Source organism: Ovis aries, chromosome 3, assembly GCF_016772045.2.
Source record: "Ovis aries strain OAR_USU_Benz2616 breed Rambouillet chromosome 3, ARS-UI_Ramb_v3.0, whole genome shotgun sequence".
NCBI classification, from domain to species: domain Eukaryota; kingdom Metazoa; phylum Chordata; class Mammalia; order Artiodactyla; family Bovidae; genus Ovis; species Ovis aries.
Window position 1 is genome coordinate 69205355 of NC_056056.1, and position 20856 is coordinate 69226210.

At 40.4% G+C, this 20856-nt stretch overlaps 1 protein-coding gene across 11 annotated transcripts in view; it reads right to left on the reverse strand.

The window, feature by feature from the left end:
- Positions 1-20856, reverse strand: part of EML6 (EMAP like 6) — a 324086-nt gene that overhangs the window by 165414 nt on the left and 137816 nt on the right. For all 11 annotated transcript variants that reach the window (XM_060412191.1, XM_060412190.1, XM_012171476.4 and 8 more), the window contains 2 exons: positions 14030-14189; positions 10311-10409 (listed from right to left, as the gene is read on the reverse strand). In XM_060412191.1, the coding sequence (XP_060268174.1) occupies positions 10311-10409; positions 14030-14189 (259 nt within the window). The remainder of the gene's footprint in view (positions 1-10310; positions 10410-14029; positions 14190-20856) is intronic.

Below are 20856 nucleotides of genomic sequence, written 5' to 3' on the forward strand. Positions count from 1 at the left end.
AACCTACCTGAAAAAGTATGCAGAGTAATGATAGTAAAGACAATCTAAGATCTCAGGAAAAAAAAAAAAAATGGAAGCACAGGCTATGAGGATACAAGAAATATTTAATAAAGACTAGCTTTACTCCAGCCCTCTTGCCTGGAAAATCCCATGGACGGAGGAGCCTGGTAGGCCACAGTCCATGGGGTCGCTAAAAGTCGGACACGACTGAGCAACTTCACTTTCACTTTCACCCATTGGAGAAGGAAATGGCAACCCACTCCAGTGTTCTTGCCTGGAGAATCCCAGGGACAGGGGAGCCTCGTGGGCTGCCGTCTATGGGGTCACACAGAGTTGGACACGACTGAAACGACTTAGCAGCAGCAGCAGCAGCAGCAGCAGCAGCTTTAAAGAACAGAGCTGAACAATACAATAATTGAAATGAAAAAATGCCCAGAAAGAATCAATAATAGAATAAATGAGGCAGAAAAATAAATGAGACGAAAGATAGACTGGTGGAAATCAATGCTGCAGAAAAGAATAAAGAAAAAGGAATGAAAAGAAATGAGGACAGTCTCAGAGATTTCTGGGAGAACATTAAATGCACCAAATTCACATTATAGGGGTCCCAGAAGAAGAGAGACAGAACCTGAGAATATATTTGTAGATATAAGAGTCAAAAACTTCCCTAATATGGAGAAACAAACACTCATTCAAGTCCAGGGAGTTCAGAGAGTCCCATACAGGATAAGCCCAAGGAGGAACACATCGAGACACATAGTAATCAAATTAACAAAACTTAAAGAATAAAGAGTAAAAAGCAACAGGCAACATACATATGAAATCCCAATGAGGTTTACCACCTGATTTTTCAGCAGAAACTGCAGATGGGAGTGGCACAATTTAATTTAAAGAGATGAAAAGGAAAAACCTACAACTAAGAATATTCTACCCAGCAAGGCTCTCATTCAGATTCAAAGGAGATATCAAAAGCTTTACAGAGAAGCAAAGGCTAACAGAATTCAGCACTACCAAACCAGTTCTACAAGTGCTAAAGGAAGTTCTTCAGTTGAAAAAGAAGAGGCCACAAGTAGAAACAAGAAGATTATAAATGGGAAAGCTCACTGGTAAAGGTAAACACAAAGTAAAAATAGGAAATTTTCTACACACAAATCTGGTATCAAACCAGCAATCATGAGATGAGAAGAACACACATACAGGATTTGGAAATGCATTTGAAATTGAGAGACTACTAACTTAAAACAATCGTGTGTGTGTTTATATGTATATATATATACAGACTGCTATATTAAAATCTCACGGGACCTGAAAATAAAAAATACACAAGAGATACACAAAAAGCAATCCAAACACAACACTAAAGATAGTCATCAAATCACAAGAGAACAAAAGAGGTAGGGAAGAAAAAAGACATACAAGAACAAATCCAAAACACTTAAAAAGATGGCTCCAACCAAAAGATATAGACTGGCTGAATGGATACAAAAACAAGATATGTATATATGCTGTCTACAAAAGACCCACTTCAGATCTAGGAACACATACAGACTGAAAGTAAGGGGATAGAGAAAGGTATTTTGCACAAATGGAAAGCAAAAGAAAGCTGTAGTAGTAATATTCATATCAGACAAAATAGACTTAAAGACTGTTACAAGAGACAAAGAAGGACACTGCATAATGACAAAGGGATCAATCTAAGAACAAGATATAAACATCATGAATATATTAATGTATGCACCCAATATAGGAATACCTCAATATATAAGGCAAACACTAACAGCCATAAAAGGAGAAATTGACAGTAACATGATAATAGTGGAGAACTTTAACACCCAGTTACATCAATATACAGATTATCCAGACAAAATCAATAAGGAAACAGTTCTTAAATGACACATTAGACCAGATGGACTAATTATAAATCAATCACAAGAAAAAACTTATAAAAAACATAAACATGTAGAATGTTTGTGTTAAACATGGTTACCAAACAACCAAAAGATCACTGAAGAAATCAAAGAGGAAATTTAAAAAAATACCTAGAGACAAATACCAAAGAAAATACAACAATCCCCAAATTATGAGACACAGCCAAAGCAGTTCTAAGAAGGAAATGTATAGCAATGTGGTCTTACCACTGAGCTACCTGGGAAGCCCTCAGTGGTTAAAAAAAAAAAAAAAAATGCACCTGTGATGCAGAAGACAGGAGTTCGATCCCTGGGTCAGGAAGATCCCCTGGAGAAGGAAATAGCAACTCACTCCATTATTCCTGCCTGGGAAATCCCATGGACAGAGAAGCTTGGCAGGCTATAGTCCATGGGGTCACAAAAGAGAGTCAGATATGACTTAGTGACTAAACAATAGCAACAACACTCTTACCTCAGGAAACAAGAAAAATTTCAAACAAACAACTTAATCTTAGAGTGAAAGCAAATAGAGAAAGAAGCACAAACAAACCCAAAGTTATAAGAAAAGTTATCATAAAGATCAGAGCAAATAATTGAAATACAAAGAAAACAATATAAAAAATCAATGAAACTAAAAGCTGCTTCTTTGCAAACATAAACAAAATTCATAATCCTTTGGCCAGATTCCCATCCAAGTACTAAACCAGTCCCAACCCTGCTTAGCTTCCAAGACCAGGCGAGATCAGGCAGGTTCAGGATGATATGGCCATAGACTAGCCAGGCTCATCAAGAAAAAAAGGGAGAAGGCTCAAATCAATAAAATTAGAAATGAAAAAGGAGAAGTTACAACTGACACCACAGAAACACAAAAAACTACTATAAGCAACTATATGCTGATAAAATGGACAATCTAGAAGAAATGAACAAATTCTTAGAAAAGTAAGCCTTCCAAGACTGAACCAGGAAGAAATAAAAAATATGAACGGACCAATCACAAGTACTGAAATTGAAACTGTGATTTAAGAACTTCCAATAAACAAAGAGGGAGACAGAGGATTAGATGGTTGGATAGCATTACCAACTCAATGGACATGAGTCTGAGCAAATTGCAGGAGATAGTGAAGGACAGGAAAGGCTGGCATGCTGCAGTCCATGGAGTCACAAAGAGTTGGACATGACTTAGTGATTAAAAAACAACAATAAACAAAAGTCCAGGAACACATGACTTCACAGGTGAATTCTAAAAAACATTTAAAGAACTATCACCTATCCTTCCGAAATTCTTCCAGAAAACTGCAGAGGAAGAAATACTCCCAAACTCATTCTATGAGGCCAGAATCACTTTGATACAAAAACCAGATAAAGATATCACACAAAAGGAAAATTACAGGCCAGTATCACTGACGAATTCCAGAAAAACACCTACTTTTGCTTCACTGACTACGCTAAAGCCTTTGGCTGTGCAGATCACAACAAACTGTGGAAAATTCTTAAAGAGATGGGACTACCAGACCACCTTAACTGTCTCCTGAGAAACCTGTATGCAGGTCAAGGAGCAACAGTTAGAATCAGTTATGGAACAACACATTGGTCAAAATTGGGAAAGGAGTATGACAAGGCTGTATATTGTCACCTGGCTTATTTAACTTGTATGCAGAGTACATCACGTGAAATGCTAGGCTGGATGAATCACAAGCTGGAATCAAGATCGTAGGGAGAGATATCAACAACTTTAGATATGCAGATGATACCACTCTAATGGCAGAAAGCCAAGAGGAACTAAACAGACACTTGATGAAGGTGAAAGAGGAGAATGAAAAAGCTGGCTTAAAACTCAACATTCAAAAAATGAAGATCAGGGCATCCGGTCCCATCAGTTCAGTCGCTCAGTCATGTCCAACTCTTTGCGACCCTACGAATCGCAGCATGCCAGGCCTCCCTGTCCATCACCAACTCCCGGAGTTCACTCAGACTCACGTCCATCGAGTTGGTGATGCCATCCAGCCACCTCATCCTCTGTCACCCCCTTTTCCTCCTGCCCCCAATCCCTCCCAGCATCAGGGTCTTTTCCAATGAGTCAACTCTTGCAAGAGGTGGCCAAAGTACTGGAGTTTCAGCTTTAGCATCATTTTGGTCCCATCACTTCATGGCAAATGGAAGGGGGAAAAGTGGAAGCAGTGACAGATTTAATTTCCTTGGACTCCAAAAATCACTCTGGATGATGAGTGCAGCCATGAAATGAAAATACGCTTGCTTCTTGGAAAGAAAGCTATGACAAACCTTGACAGCATATTAAAGAAGCAGAGACATTACTTTGCCGACAAACGTCCATATAGTCAAAACTATGGTTTTTCCAGTAGTCATGTATGGATGTGAGAACTGGACCATAAAGAAGGCCAAGCACTAAAGAATTGATGTTTTCAAACTGTGCCGGAGAAAACTCTTGAGAGTTCCTTGGACAGCAAAGAGATCAAACCAATCAATACTAAAGGAAATCAACCCTGAATATTCATTGGAAGGACTGATGTTGAAGCTGAAGCTCCAATACTTTGGCCACCTGATGTGAAGAGCCAACTCACTGGAAAAGACCCTGATGCTGGGAAAGACTGAAGACAAAAGAGGGGAGCAACAGAAGATGAGATGGTTGGATGGCATCATAGACTCAATGGACATGAGTTTGAGCAAACTCTGGGTGATAGTGAAGGACAAGGAAGCCTGGAGTGCTGCAATCCATGGGGTCACAAAGAGTCAGACACGACTGAGTGACTGAACAACAACAAATCCCTGAAGAACACAGATGCAAAAACCCTCAACAAAATACTAGCAAATTCAATCCAACAATACATTAAAAGGATCATACACACCATGATCAAGTGGGATTTATCCCAGTATGCTGGGATTCTTCAGCATCCACAAATCAGTGTGATATACCACATTAACAAACTGAAGATTAAAAACTATACAATCATCTCAACAGATGAAGAAAAAAATTTTTTGACAAAATTCAACACCCATTTATGATAAAATCTCTCCAGAAAGTAAGCACATGAGGGAACCTTCTTCAACATAATAAAGGCCATATATGACAAACCCATTGCTAACATCATTCTCAATGGTTTAAAACTGAACACATTTCCTCTAACACCAGGAACAAGACAAGACTGTCCACTCTTGCTAGTTTTATTCAACATAGTTTTGGAAGTCCTCACCATGGCACTCAAAGAAGAAAAATAAATAAAAGGAATCCAAATTGAAAACAAAAAGTAAAACCACCACTGTTTGCAGATGACATGATACTGTATATAGAAAACCCTAAAGATGCTACAACCACTTCATCTCATCAATGAATTCAGTAAAGTTGCAGGATACAAAATTAATACATAGAAATATTTTCCATTCCTATACACTAACAATGAAAGATCAGAAGGAGAAATTAAGGAAACAATCCTATTTACCATCCCATCAAAAAGAATAAAATACTTAGGAATAAACCTAGCTAATGGCAATCCACTCCAGTATCCTTGCCTGTAGAATCCCATGGACAGAGGGGCTGATGGGCCACAGTCTGTGGGGTCTCAAAGAGTCAGACATGGCTAAGTGACTAACACTAAGGAGGCAAAAGACATGTACTCAAAAAACTGTAAGATGCTGATGAAAGAAATCAAAGTTGATACAGATGGAAAGGTATAGCACATTCTTATATTAGAATAATCAATATTGTTAAAATGACTATACTACCCACAGTAATCTACAGATTTAATGCAATTTCTATTAAATTACCAATGGCATTTTTCACAGAATTAGAACAAAAAGACCCAAGATGGACAGGTCATGGTGGAGAGTTCTGACAAAACGTGGTCCACTGGAGAAGGGAATGGCAAACCACTTCAATATTCTTGCCTTCAGAACCCCATGAACAGTATGAAAAGGCAAAAAGATATGACACTGAAAGATGAACTCCCCAGGTTGGTAGGTGCCCAATATGCTACTGGAGAAGAGCAGAGAAATAGTTCCAGAAAGAATGAAGATGCTGAGCCAAAGTGAAAACAACGCCCAGTTGTGGAAATAAAGTCTGATGCTGTAAAGAACAATATTGCATAGGAACCTGGAATGTTAGGTCCATGGATCAAGGTAAATTGGAAGTGGTCAAACAGGAGATCCAAGAGTGAACACCAACATTTTAGTAATCAGTTAACCAAAATGGACCAGAATGGGCAAATTTAATTTAGATGACCATTATATCTAATACTGTGGGCAAGAATCCCTTAGAAGAAATGGAGTAGCCTCACAGTCAACAAAAGAGTCTGAAATGCAGTACTTGGGTGCAATCTCAAAATGATCTCTGAGTGCTTTCAAGACAAACCATTCAATATCACAGTAATCCAAGACTATGCCCCAATGACTAATGCCAAAGAAGCTGAAGTTGAACGGTTCTGTTAAGACCTATAAGACCTTCTAGGACTAACACCACAAAGAGATGTTCTTTTCATCATAGGTAACAGGAATGCAGAAGTAGGAAGTTAAGATATACCCGGAGTAACAGGCAAGTTTGGCCATGGAGCACACAATGAAGCAGGGCAAAGGCTAATAAGAGTTTTCCCAACAGAACACACTGGTCATAGCAAACACCCTCCTCCAACAACACAAGAGACAACTCTACACATGGACATCACCAGATGGTCAATACTGAAGTCAGACTGATTATATTCTTTGCAGCTGAAGACGGAGACGCTCTATACAGTCAGCAAAAACAAGACCGGGAGCTGACTGTGGCTCAGATCATGAATTCCTTAGTGCCAAATTCAGACTTAAACTGAAGAAAGTAGGGAAAACCACTAGACCATGCAGGTATGACCTAAATCAAATCCCTTATGATTATACAGTGGAAGTGACAAATAGATTCAAGGGATTAGATCTGATAGAAGCCTGAAGAACTATGGATGGAGGTTTGTAACACTACAGGAGGTGGTGATTAAGACCATTCCCAAGAAAAAGAAATGCAAAAAGGCAGAATGGTTGTCTGAGGAGGCCTTACAAATAGTTGAGAAAAGAAAAGAAGGCAAAGGAGAAAAGGAAAGATATACCCACCTGAGTGCATATTTCCAAAGAATAGTAAGAAAAGATAATACAGCCTTCCTAAATGACCAACGCAAAGAAATAGAGGAAAACAGTAGAATGGGAAAGACTAGAGATCTCTTCAAGAAAATTAGAGATACCAAGGGAACATTTCATGCAAAGATGGGCACAATAAAGCACAAAAATAGTATGGACCTAACAGAAGCAGAAGATGTTAAGAAGAGGTGGCAAGAATACACAGAAGAACTATACAAAAAAGATTTTCATGACCCAGATTAACACAATGGTGTGATCACTCGCCTAGAACCAGACATCCTGGAGGGCCTTAGGAAACATTACTATGAACAAAGCTAGTGGAGGTGATGGAATTCAAGCTGAGCTATTAAGGATGATGCTGTTAAAGTGCTGCAGTCAATATCTCAGCAAATTTGTAAAACTAAGCAGTGGCCACAGGACTGGAAAAAGTCAGTTTTCATTCCAATCCCAAAGAAAGGTCATTCCAAAGAATGTTTAAACTACTGCACAATTGCATTCATCTCACATGCTAGCAAAGCAATGCTCAAAATTCTCCAAGCTAGGCTTCAACAGTACGTGAACCAAGAACTTCTAGATGTTCAAGCTGGATTAAAGGCACTGGAACCAGAGATCAAATTGCCAACATACACTGGATCATAAAAAAAGATAGAGAATTCCAGAAAAATATCCACTTCTGCTTTATTGACTACACTAAAGCCTTTGACTGTGTGGATCACAACAAACTATGGAAAAATTCTTAAACAGACGGGAAAACCAGACCACCTTACCTGCCTCCTGAGAAACCTGTATGCAGGTCAAGAAGAAACAGTTATAACCAGATATGGAACAACAGACTGGTTCAAAATTGGGAAAGTAGTACATCAGGGCTGTATATTGTCACCCTGCTTATTTATCTTATATGTAGAGCACATCATGTGATATGTTGGGATGGATGAAGCACAAGCTGGAATCAAGATTGCAGGGAGAAAAATGTCAATAACCTCAGATATGCAGATGACACCACCCTTATTGCAGAAAGCAAAGAGAAACTAAAGAGTCTCTTAATGAAAAAGAAAGAGGAGAGTGAAAAAGTTGGCTTAAAACTCCACATTCAAAAAACAAAGATCATGGCACTTGGCCCCATCACTTGATGGCAAAAAACATGGGAAACAATGGAAACGGTGAAAGACTTTATTTTCTTGGGTTCTAAAATCACTGCAGGTGGTAAATGCAACCATGAAATTAAAATATGCTTGGTCCTTGGAAGAAAAGCTATGACCAACCTAGACAGCATATTAAAAAGCAGAGACATTACTTGGCCACCAGAAGTCCATCTAGTCAAAGCTATGGTTTTTCCAGTAGTCATGTATGGATGTGAGAGTAGGACCATAAGGAAAGCTGAGTACCAAAGAATTGATGCTTTTGAACTGTGGTGTTGAGAAGACTCTTGAGAATCCCTTGGACTGCAAGGAGATCAAATCAGTCAATCCTAAAGGAACTCAGTCCTGAATATTTACTGGAAGGGCCGATGCTGAAGCTGAAGATCCAGTACTTTGGACACCTGATGCAAAGAGCCGACTCATTAGAAAAGACCCTGATGCTTGGAAAGATTGAAGGCAGGAGAAGGGGATGACAGAAGATGAGATAGTTGGATGGCAGTACCGACTCAATGGACATGAGTTTGAGCAAGCTCAAACTTCCCTGGTGATGGACAAGGAAGCCTGGCATGCTGCAGTCCTGGGGGTTGCAAAGAGTCTGACAAGACTAAGGGACTGAACTGAGAACAAAAGGAATTTTTAACGTGTGTATGTTAGTCACTCAGTCGTGTCTGACTCTTTGCAACCCTGTGGACTCAAGCCCTCCAGACTCCTCTGTCCATGAGATTCTCCACGCAAGAATACTGAAGCGGGTTGCCATTTCCTTCTCCAAGGGATCTTCCCAATCCAGGGATCAAACCTGGTTCTCCTGCATTGCAGGCTGATTCTTTACCAGCTGAGTCACCACTTCTGTCCATTTAATGTGTGCATTCTGTGTACTAAGTCGCTTCAGTCGTGTCCAACTCTTTGCAACCTAAGGACTATAGCCCACCAGGCTCCACTTCCCATGGGATTTTCCAGGCAAGAATATTGGAGTGGGTTGCCATTCCTTTCTCTCCAGGGGATCTTTCCAAACCAGGGATCAAACCCAGGTCTCCTGCATTGCAGGCAGATTCTTTACCATCTGAGCTATCAGGGAAGCTCATAATTTTGGGGGTGCCCTTAAAAGGACAATTCTCCCTAGATTAGTATTCCATTCATATAAAGAAATCTTTTAGTGTTCATACCAGGCAAGAGGCAGTGAATTTTTAATATTTAATTAGGACCTCACTTTGCATGGAATTATATTTTGCAGGGGCTTCCCAGGCAGTCCTAGTGGTAAAGAACCCACTTGCCAATGCAGGTAGATGTACGAGATGTGGGTTCAACCCCTGGGTTGGGAAGATCTCTCTGGAGGAGGGCATGGCAACCCACTCCAGTATTCTTGTCTAGAGAATCCCATGGACAGAGGAGCCTGGTGGGCTATGGTCCATAGAGTTGCAAAGAGTTGGACACACTGAAGTGGTTTAGCATGCACGCATATTTTGCAGAAATACAGAACAACTAGGAATCAACATAAGATAGTCATACAGATTCATTTTCTAAAATTAGGAAATCAAGATGATAAAGTAGTGAAATTATTTTAATTATTCCAGACAACTAGAGAAATAGATTTCCAACTAGCTAATGTATATGTATATGCTTCCTATCCCATCTTTCCAGCTATGGCTACATAGAATTATCATCTATGATCACAATGACTTCAACATGAATGGTAAGGAGACCACAGTTAAATTTCAGGTTCTCAAATATAACAGAAGCACACAGTTATCATCACATTCATTTGAAATTCAAACATATATATTGGTAAACTATATTTGTGAATATTACTTTCTAACAACTATTTCCATTTCTAGATGAATGGATCAAAATGGTACATATAGTTTCAAATTCAATTCTATTTTTATTTTACAAAGCTAAATGTCAGTATCAAAAATTTATTTTACCAAGGAACAGTGGTAACAATTTAAAGTATCTGACCACCAGAAGGGATCATGCCAACATAGCTACTAATCATAGATTAATTTTCTTAAACAGTAAGTTTTTAAATTGAATATGGAAGGAAAATCCACATGTGGCAAATCTACTTTAAGAACTATTACAACTTTGAGAGTTACATCACAGTTCCCTCACAGTAATGAAGCCTGCATGGTTTGATCCAACAAGGTCTTCTTACCCGGTCAGAGTGGCCAGTAGCTGAGGCCAGAAGTTTTCCTTTTCTCCAGTCCCAAATGCAGACTGTGTTTTTGGCATCCAATCCCACAGAGGCTAAACGCTAAGAATAAGAACAAAAATTTAACTCCAGAAAATGATGGTAAGATTTCCTATTATCTATGCTGTCTTTCAATAAACGTTCTTATTGCCTACTGTGGGCCAGGTATTGAATTTCTTATGAAAAAAAAAAAAAAAGATTTCTCAAAACTGAAGTTTTCAAAGTAGATACTTTTCTATTAGCATATAATAAAATTTCAGTGACCTAAAACCTGCAACTAATTTAACATAATAACAAACATAACAAACATGCAAAATCTCATGAAGTCTCTGATTCATCAGTGGAAATCATAGGAACAGAACTTGAAGGAAGGGCTTAAATTGTTTTAATTGGCTTTAAGAGTCTAATATGGTTTTAAGAGAGTCTAGGATTCTTAAGTTGAAAAGCCTCACCAAATAGTTAAAATGAATGGGTTTGACAAACACATGGAGAATAAATCCCATTAATAGTAACTTCATTCTTCAGTTTCATCATCTCACAGACATTTGAAGTGACTAGAGAAGGCTACATAAGTTTAGTAAAAGTAACCTGATACTTCATCTCCAAAACTAAATTCTTTGGATTCAGATCAGAAACTTGTCCTGGAAGGGAAAAGAAATCCAAAACCTGTGTATATACAAAATCAAGTGTCGAAACATGTATTAAGGACACCAAACCTGGAGCTTCTAGTAGAATAGCAGTCGAAAGAAAAAAACTATGTAACAGAGAGAGGTCTAGGCTGGGAGTAAGCAGATTTGGCTTCTCTTTTGACTTTGTGGTTAGCTAGACACAGACATTAGAAAGTTAACTAAACTCCTTAAGTTTCTGTTTTTTCAACTGTAAAATGAGTGCAAAGTATTTTTTTCTGTCTACAAAATAGTGTTGTATGTAGGGACTGTGAAATAATGTAAATCAAAGGGTTTTTAAGACATCACTACCAAATATAAGAGTAGGTGAGCTTACATATTTCACTGAGTATGCATGTATGTGAATATTCAAGCAATGATAGACAGCCATATATGGCTAAATGTATACATGTGTTGTTATGCAGAAATTATTCAGGTTTCTTCACTAAAGGTGACTTCCATTAGGAATATTTAGGATTAAAAAAATATACAGCTGGAGGGTCTAAAATGGATTCTTAATGAAAGCACGTCTTTGCTGTAATTTTCAATTGAGAGTTCCAGCAATAGAAATTATTCTAGTACATGGTTGTATTTTTATCTATACATGAAAATTTGGAGTGGGTGGATTCCATTCAGCTTATTTTTTCTTTTCTCTTTACTTAAATAGAAAATTAGTTAACATAAACATGGGCCCTAACGTGAAACCCAAATAAGAAATGTGAAAAAGACTGAGAAAAAGCCAAAAGAAATCTATTCTGTTCATTTGCAGTGGCAGGCCCTATTGCTACTCGAAAAGCATTTCTATCGCCTTTTGTCGCTCGTGAGGTGACAGGCCATTTGTCACTTTCTAAACATCACTCAATTTTAGTGAACTCTGTCCAGGGGAAAAGGTAGATCTGAAGTCATAGGCATCAACAAGCCATGAAATCCATCACAGCAAACAAAGAGGAGGGCATTTTTCTCAACTGACAGTTATGAAAGTACCATACAGTCCACCCACACCTGCACCTTCAAAATGGAACCTAAAAAAATAACAAGGATTCTAACACAAAATAACATGAACAAAAACTATAGGTTACAGCTGGATCTCCCTCGGCTGCATTGCATTTTCCCTGTGTGCTTCAGAACAAATTTTGATATAGAGTGTTTGTTAGAAAAACAAAATCAGATTAGAGAATGCGCATGTGAGTTCACATCTAAGCATTCATCTCCACTTGCATACGCATTCTGACACATTCAGCCTAATCAGGAAGTCAGTAACTGCAAATCTGAATAAGTGTCACTATCTAGCTATTTCTCTTAAGATCTGGAGATAATGGATCTTATGCATTATCTTGATTCAATTATGAGATTACAGAGTAGTTAAATCAAAAACATACACCAAGGGGTCTACATGTGTACTGAACTGAACGAAATGATCACTACTCTCTCAAAATAGCAAGAAATATAAAGTTTAAAAAATGACCCAAACCAGGTCAAGTCCTATAATCTGCTGAACTGCCTGCAAACTCTCAGTTTGGTCAATTTTCTATGAGTAGTTTCACAGGTCTTTCTACCTTATGAGTGCTCAATCGTGTATAACTCTTTGCAACCCCACAGACTGTAGCCCACCAGGCTCCTCTGTCCATGGAATTTTCCAGGCAAGAATACTAGAGTGGGTTGCCCTTTCCTTTTCCAGGGGATCTTCCTGACCCAGGGATCAAACCCACGTCTCTTGTGTCTCCTGCATTGCAGGCGGTTTCTTTACCACCGTGCCACCTGGGAAACCCAATATGAACTTAAGAGAAGTCTCTCTGAAATTTACCCAAAAAAAGATGGAAGGAATTAACTGGCATAAATACAAAGGGTGGAAGGGACAGAGGAAGGGTGTCTTAGGAACATGGAGAAGGCTAGAAGAAAAGGCACAGCTTTAGTGAGGAGGTGAATGTAGGGAGAGCCAGGAATGAGGTCTCTGTATTTCCAGGCCCTTCTCTGTAACATATTTTTAAAATTGAGATATAATTGTTATCTATTAATACATGGACAAATCTTTTCTATCAAGTGTTGCTGAAGTCCAAGGAAAGAGAGTCACTTTGTTGGAAGGGGAGACTGGGAGGGCTTCATGAAGACCTATGAAGGGTCCTGGAAGTATGAATCACTATAAAGGGCAAGGAGTGTGAGCAGGCACTGAAGGTGGAGAGGGCAGCATGAGAAAGGGTCTGGAGGTGCCCAAGTGTCTGGTCTCATAGAGGAATCTCACTGACATGTCCAACTTGACTGCAGGGGAAGAGTGAAGACAAGGACAGAAAAGCTGATTAGCAGAGAATGCCCAGCCACAAGGTATGGACTTCAGTCAGGGGGTGCTCCAAACTTTTCTTGTTTTTAAATAATATTCTGACACTTTTGCAGTTGGTGAAATGCATTAGCAAGAAATTGACTGTGTGGAGGAGGCTCGTTAAGAGACTACTGGTGGCAGGGAGAATGGGAAGAAGAGAAAGAATGTCAGAGTCCCTGTAAAGAAACGAATGAATACGCATGACCAGTGACTGCTTGAATCAGAGGCAGTGGGTAGGGAAACGGAGTTAGAAGTCACCTCAAGGTTAAAGAGTCAAGGAGAATCTCGTCAGTGAATATTAGGAGGTAATGCTGTTTTCTGAAACAAGGGACACCAAGGAGATGCTCAGGGCTGGAGGTCTGTGGAAAAGGTTTGGTCCAACCCTCGTTCCAAACAGGAAGTTAACAATGGAAGACAAAGTACAATCATTGAGTCACTATGAACCTAATCAATGTGAGTTCACTTTCTGGAGGCATGTTTAACCAAATGGTGAGACTGGGGGAACCAAAACTGGGTCCTACCCAGAGGTGGGTGTCAGTGGCATGAGCATAGAAAAGGACCAAGCAGGTGAGGATTCTAGGAGGCTGACAAGGGAAGGTAGGGAGGCTTGATAGACTTTCAGAGCCTACAGGCTATGTTCATTATAATTCTAGGTGACTTGTGCGAGGTCATTAAGGAAAAACAAAATGGAAAAAGACACATACCTGTCCATCCGAGTCGAAAGTCAGGCAGGCAACTCCATGTGTGTGGACATCTTTAAGAATAGACACAGTTTGGACATTATAGGAATCCCATATACATATATATGGTTCCTTCCCAACTTGGCCAGTCGCAACGAGAGTTTTATCTGGATGTAAGGCAAGGCTGAAAAAGAAAAAGGCCTCTTTCACATCATCCTGTTGAACAAAGCTAAAAAAAAAAACTGATTATCTTTTATCCACATTTCTAATTTTAATCTAACAAGATAATCCCAAGACCCAAAGAAATTATTTAGCTGATTGGTCTAATAAAAATGTTTAACTATGGTGAAGAGAGGCTTAGCACAGTTTAGCTATTATTTCATCAGATTTTACCCACTTGGTTAACTTGAAAATCAGACAACTGGTATAATTCTATGATTAGAAAACCTCCTATATTCTATAATTGTCTTATGTTATGATATTTACTTACTGGTTTTGAAAATATTACTCAGCTTTCAAGTTCTTTTGACTCTAAATTGAAAAAAAAATGCTGTTGCCAGGAGAAAATGCACTTCACAGAATTAATTAAATCTGCTTGCAGAAGCTCTGGATACCATCCTCATTAGGATTTCAAAGCATGGAGGGGGGGTATCAGAGTCAAGTGCTGTTTCTGTATCTGCTGCTATAGATTACGTATTTTAAATGAAAATCTCTATTTTACATAAATCACCATGACACCAACAGAACCGCCAATTACCCTGCCTGTGGTTTGTATAGAATTTTTCTTACACCTGTAGTCCAATCAAAATAAAACTTTGTCAAATGCCAACTGGAATTTCAAGGACTCTGTAGCAGTCAAGAAGGAGAAATGTAATCATTATTATGCCTGGATGAGAAATCAGTCTAATGTTTCAAATTTGTTGTGCAAAGAGGTTGTGCCTTTCTAAAAATATGTGTTGGTGATTTTAAAAAGAGAGAGAGAGACCTATAAAAAAACAAGCAGATGACTGTTTACACAATAAGCAAAAGTAGAATTATTTTTCTTTTCAGTTTCAACATCTGTCTTCACAACTAACACAACTAGATTTTTTTCCCTGTTCACCTTTCAGCTTGACTTTTATAAGAATCTATGCTCTGAAATTGACCCCTTGATTTGCACACTGGCTGCCCCTCACTACCTCTAGTTCCTTGGACATACTACTTGATCTCTTTTGTCCTTGTGTTCCTCACCTATAAAATGGAGATAATATATGAAAACTGGTGATACAATGAATATAGAGCATTGAGCATGAGTAAACATGCAATACAAGTTTTATTACCATCGTTATTTGTGAAACTGGCAAGGGAAAGATACAACCAACATACACGTGGTGCTCCTTTCAGAAACCATCGGCTTTCTGAGTCTTTCTTTGCTCCATGTGTAGCCCCACCCCCACTTCTGCAGCCACCCAGCCTTATAGCCTGTTCTGGAGTCTCTCACCCCACTGTGCTCATCTCACGGGTCTCCCTGCACACCTAGCACCAACTTTTGCACAGGACCCCGAATGCTGGCTCCCTTTCCTCACCGTTGGCCCTCCCAGGCCCTTGAACCCTGGTGCTCAGGTGCAGCTGGTCTTCTCAGGAACTTCCAACACCCCTATCCACAGGTCTTGGTCCCCCGACTGCCTCCTGAGCTGCCTTCCAACGCTCCATTTGCCCTCTCCCAATGAGGCTGGATGCGCGACGAGTTTTGGTTTTTGTTTTTTCTTGTTAGGCAAAGAGGGTAGAGTTGGAGCTGCTCTGAGGATGAGCTTTGCGGCTTCGGCTGTGGTGTGGGGAGTGAGTGCAGGTCCAGATGGAGGGACAGGAAGAGGATGAGCTGGGAGCGCTGACCATCAGGGGCATCTCAGAAGAATCAAGCCAAGACGCTTCTGCAACCACCACCCTTCCCAGAAGCACCCAGCCCCGTCTCATGGTCTCACGGGAACTTGGGAGAACTGCAGAGGCAGAGGTGTTGGGGATGAGAAAAACCTGGGTGCTCCTAATGCCAGCAAGGACACTCCAACCAGAAAGGAGTCTGGATCACACCGCCCATCAGGCAGATCTCAATCAGCCTCACCTGCCCTCCCCTCCCCCAACCCTGACACCGAGTCACAGTACCGGGCACTCCCCCCGGGGGCCTGGCCGGGTGTTGGGGACCAGGCTCTGACCCAAAGGCTGTGCATGGCTGATGCTGCCTGAGTTCAGAACCTGGGAGTGAAACGCACACAGGCAGGCTGAAAGTCTATCATCTTTCAGGAGGAAGGACCCTGAAAGATGGGTCCAATCCCATCTTGGGCTGCAGCAATCCTAATGCACCATCTCAGGGCACATCCTGGGGGCCTGTTGTTCCCCCTAGCAGGAACAAGGTGTCTGGCATTCATCTTGGGAGACTGTGGCTGCCTCTTCCTCAAGCCTTTTCCCTGAAACACCCCTCAGGGCACTGCTCTCCTTTCCCACCTGGCCCACCAGCTAGCACCCTGCAGTGGGGGCCTTCATCACGAACTATGCCCCTCTTGTGAACTCTGTCAGGGAGCTCATGGGCCTGAGCCGGGCCTGGTCTGGGTGGGGGGAGGGTGGGGTTCCCAGGAAGACAAACAAGCTGCAGGTGACTTCACTGCTTTAGTTGTGGTGGGAGTGAACGTAGGACCTGATGGAGGGGCAGAGAGAAGAGGATGGGCAGGGATGAGAAACACCTGGATGCCCCAAGTCTGAGTTGACCATCTTAGTGCTTGCTGGGAAACATCCCCAGGGATAGTTATAAGGACTAACATAAAAATAAAGGGTAGCCTTTTCACAGTAGGTGACTCTTCAGTCAGTTCAGCTGCTCAGTCATGTCCGATTCTTTGTGAGCCCATGGACTGCAGCAGGCCAGGCCTCCCTGTCCATCACCAACTCCTGGAACTTACTCAAACTCATGTCCATCGAGTCGGTGATGCCATTCAACCATCTCATCCTCTGTCATTCCTCTTCTCCTCCTGCCTTCAATCTTTCCCAGCATCAGGGTCTTTTCAAATGAGTCAGCTCTTCACATCAGGTGGCCAAGTATTGGTGTTTCAGCTTCAGCATCAGTCCTTCCAGTGAATATTCAGGACTGATTTCCTTTAGAATAGACTGGTTGGATCTCCTTGCCTTCCAAAGGACTCTCAAGAGTCAACAGTCAAAAGCATCAATTCTTCAGTGCTCAGCTTTCTTTATGGTCCAACTCTCACATCCATGACTACTGGAAAAAACATAGCTTTGACTAGACGGACCTCTGTTGGCAAAGTAATATCTCTGCTTTTTAATATGCTGTCTAGGTTGGTCATAACTTTTCTTCCAAGAAGCAAGCGTCTTTTAATTTCATGGCTGCAGTCACCATCTGCAGTGATTCTGGAGCCCCACAAAAATAAAGTCTGTCACTGTTTCCACTGGCTCCCCATCTATTTCCCATGAAGTGATGGGACCAGATGCCATGATCTTAGTCTTCTGAATGTTGAGTTTTAAGCCAACTTTTTCACTCTCCTCTTTCACTTTCATCAAGAGGCTCTTTAGTTCTTCGTTTTCTGCCATAAGGGTGGTGTCAGCTGCATAGGTGACTCTTAGAGGCTTTAAAACATTTTAACATTGTAGAACACTTTATCATTCATCCATTCATTCAAGAAATCCTTATTTAAAAAACTATGAAATGTCAGGTGGTGCCATAGATAACATAAACAGAAGATACACTGCCTTTCTTTCAAGAAGCCCATCTTAAAAGGAAGGACGGACAAGTAAACAGATAATGGGCTGGCCAGGGCAGCCTTGAAAGCCCTTTTATTGTCAGAGAGCATCACTGACAATTATTAGCAGGAAACAACATCAATAGCTTCATAGTTTAAGAAGGTAACCCTAATAGCAGTAAGGAAGAGTGGAAAGAACAGATGGGTAAAGTCTATTAAGAGGCCAGTTAGACACTAGCTTGAGAGTGAGGTGAGACAGGGGCAGATGGAATAGAGAGGATGAGTCAAGAGATGTTTAAAGGAAAGAGAGAGGGAAAGGTTTAGGATGTTTGAGGCCAAGGAAAAGCTTGAACATGTCAAACCTGACAGTTTTTTGCTTAGGCAGTTGGCAGCATTAGAGTTTGAAGCCTGCGAGCCTGGTCCTGGGGAAAGATGGCCTTAATTCCACATAGTCTCCAACAAAGAGACTCTCCAGGTTATACCACCCCTGAAGTCCCCTGGGCTATGAAGAAGAGGATTTGACTAAGCTGTCTTTTTCAAGACAGCAGGGGCCATTTCCAAAACTCTACACGGTTCCAGCATCATGGTGGAGGAAATTAACAAGGTGCTTGCTGAAGAGGAAGTGGATGAGCCAACAGTCATGGCTGCCGTGTTGCCTCTCTGCGCTGCTACTGGCGCAGGCTCTATCCCGGGGACTGGAAAATAAAGAGGAATGAGCGTATTTCCCCTACATGCTCAGGCACTTTCAAGAGACACAAATGAAACTCACTTTCACTGTGATTGCAGCTTCTAGTTAAAATGCTTGAGAGACTTGGTAGATTTAAGGGGTTCTAAAAAACCAACAGTAAAAAAAATTGCTATTTCAGGCAGGTGTTCTAACTATAATTTTGTGATTTCCTGACTTTTCTCATTCCTTGAATGAAGGAGGAAATGAAAAAAACAACTTTCAACAAATCTTTATAGAGAGGCCCTCAAAATAATCTATCAGTGTATGTCATCCAACTAGCAGTGTGACCCAAAAACATCCCATTTTGGACTTGAAATGTTTTTACTCTGGTTTTTATTATTCTTTTCATTCATCTTAAAGCACATAAATGTATCACATTTATTAAAATGTCCACATTGGATTTTTTTTTTTGCCAGAAGGTTTTTTAACACTGTTCTTTAAACCACCTCTTCCCAGCTCATGATAGCCCATTTATACAAGTTCCTGTTTACCATTTGAATACATTAAGAAAATTACCCACTTCTCCTTTTATAAGCCAAGTCTCTGACCTGATTCTCTGGCTTGCAAGCAACACTGCAATGACTCATAGTGTTCTTATTTATCCACAACCACGGCAAGAATAGGGCGAGTAGACAACAACTCTATTCACTTTCCATCACTCCACTAGCTTCCCAGAAACTTCACTTCTTCCACCTTAGTAACAGAATTACAGCATCCACGTACCTTTTAGAGCAGAGCCAAGTGGCGTTTATTTTGTTTTGAATTTGTCATACAATTTCAACAGCACTTTTTAATCCTCCTAAGAGAGTGGGGTGGGGAAACCAGCAAACCTTAATCAAAAGATTTGCAAGAGTGTAATACACGTAAGGTATCGGTAATGGTGCAGTTACAGAAGCAATATTTTAATAAGCAGGTTTGAAGCTTACCATCAGGTATCTATTCACTTCTCACATCTCTGCATTTAGGAATTCAAGAATTTCATGAGAAGTCATTTTGAGCCGGATTTGCTTTCATCTATTTCCAAACATGTTTGGAATTTTAGTTCAGAAGCATTTAAATGACATAGACAGATAGATTTATAGATATAGATACAGATTCCAAATTGGCCCCCTACTGCCTACTTAAAAACTGCTCTTTGCTTCTTTTACAGAGATGCCCTAAGACTAAGAAGCTACTCTAAGTAATGCCTTTGGATCAACCAACAGATTAAAGAGGGTCAGTCTCCTTATCCTATTAAGGGGCCATGATGAAAATTATCCTGCCTCCTGAATTCCTTTTGACAAGATTTCATCAGAATCAGCAGACTGTTGTGTTATTCCATGAAGAAATTACAGAAGTGGAAAGCACCACCACAACACAAAACATCTGGTTGACTCTAGGCTTCCCAGCACCTTCTTCACCATATCACAGGGTTGCGATTCTTTCTGTGACTAGAAGTACTGATGCCGTTTACTTATATTTTATGTCCATCTTCCATTTGAGGGTCCATAAATCCAAATCTCTGCTTTTCTAAGAAAACTGGCATACTACAAAATTTGTAGATTATTATTGCTTCAATAGCAATGTCACAATGTCAAAACTTTCAGAATTGACTCCCTTTCGCTGAAGGTCTCAATACAATTGAGGCCTTCTTCCAGAAGGCCTCTACAGAAAAAGGTTTGGTGTCCTTTCCTTGGTACTCAGTTTATTGTACACATAGCAACAAAAAAGGGATTGAGCTTTTAAAAAACTGCTTTTCTCTGTGTATATATCAATCTAGTTCCATTGGGAAATCCCATTTTCTGTTGCCATGGCAATAGAAAGCACTGCAGAGGACTTTCATCACCCTGTCTGGGAGAAGGAATTGATTGGTTTCTCCAGCATGCCGAGAGGGCAAAACCATGTCTTTTTGATGTCAGATAAAATGAGGAAGATTTCCCAGTATGTTGTGTGGGGAGATGAGAATTAATAGAGTCATGAAAAAAGGTAGCTTTATGAGGTTAAACAAAAAACTCTCATCAACACTAATCAGTCTCAATTCCTGAAAGCACAAAACTATATTTGAGTACCTATTCCAAGTGCAGCATTTTAAAAAATGCTCATGATTCAGACTTGACTTTTTTAAAGCCTTACTTCATTTTTGCCCAGGTTGCTTCAGGGATTTTCTCAGTAATAACTTTCTATGTTAGTAGCATTTTTTCCCCACAGTAGTCTCAGGAAAACATGAAAGCCTTCTCCCTCCTTTCCCTGAAAATAACCCTGAGAGAATTTTCCAGTGTTGATGGTAGAAGTGCATCCGAGTGATTAGGCTGAACTGTCTGAGGGCAGAGGGGGAGGCTACTGCTTTCCGAGCTGAAGAGGAACTGGCCCAACCTCAGTGGATGTTCACCTGTGAGAATGAAAAGGCAAAGGAAGGCTCTTTTAAA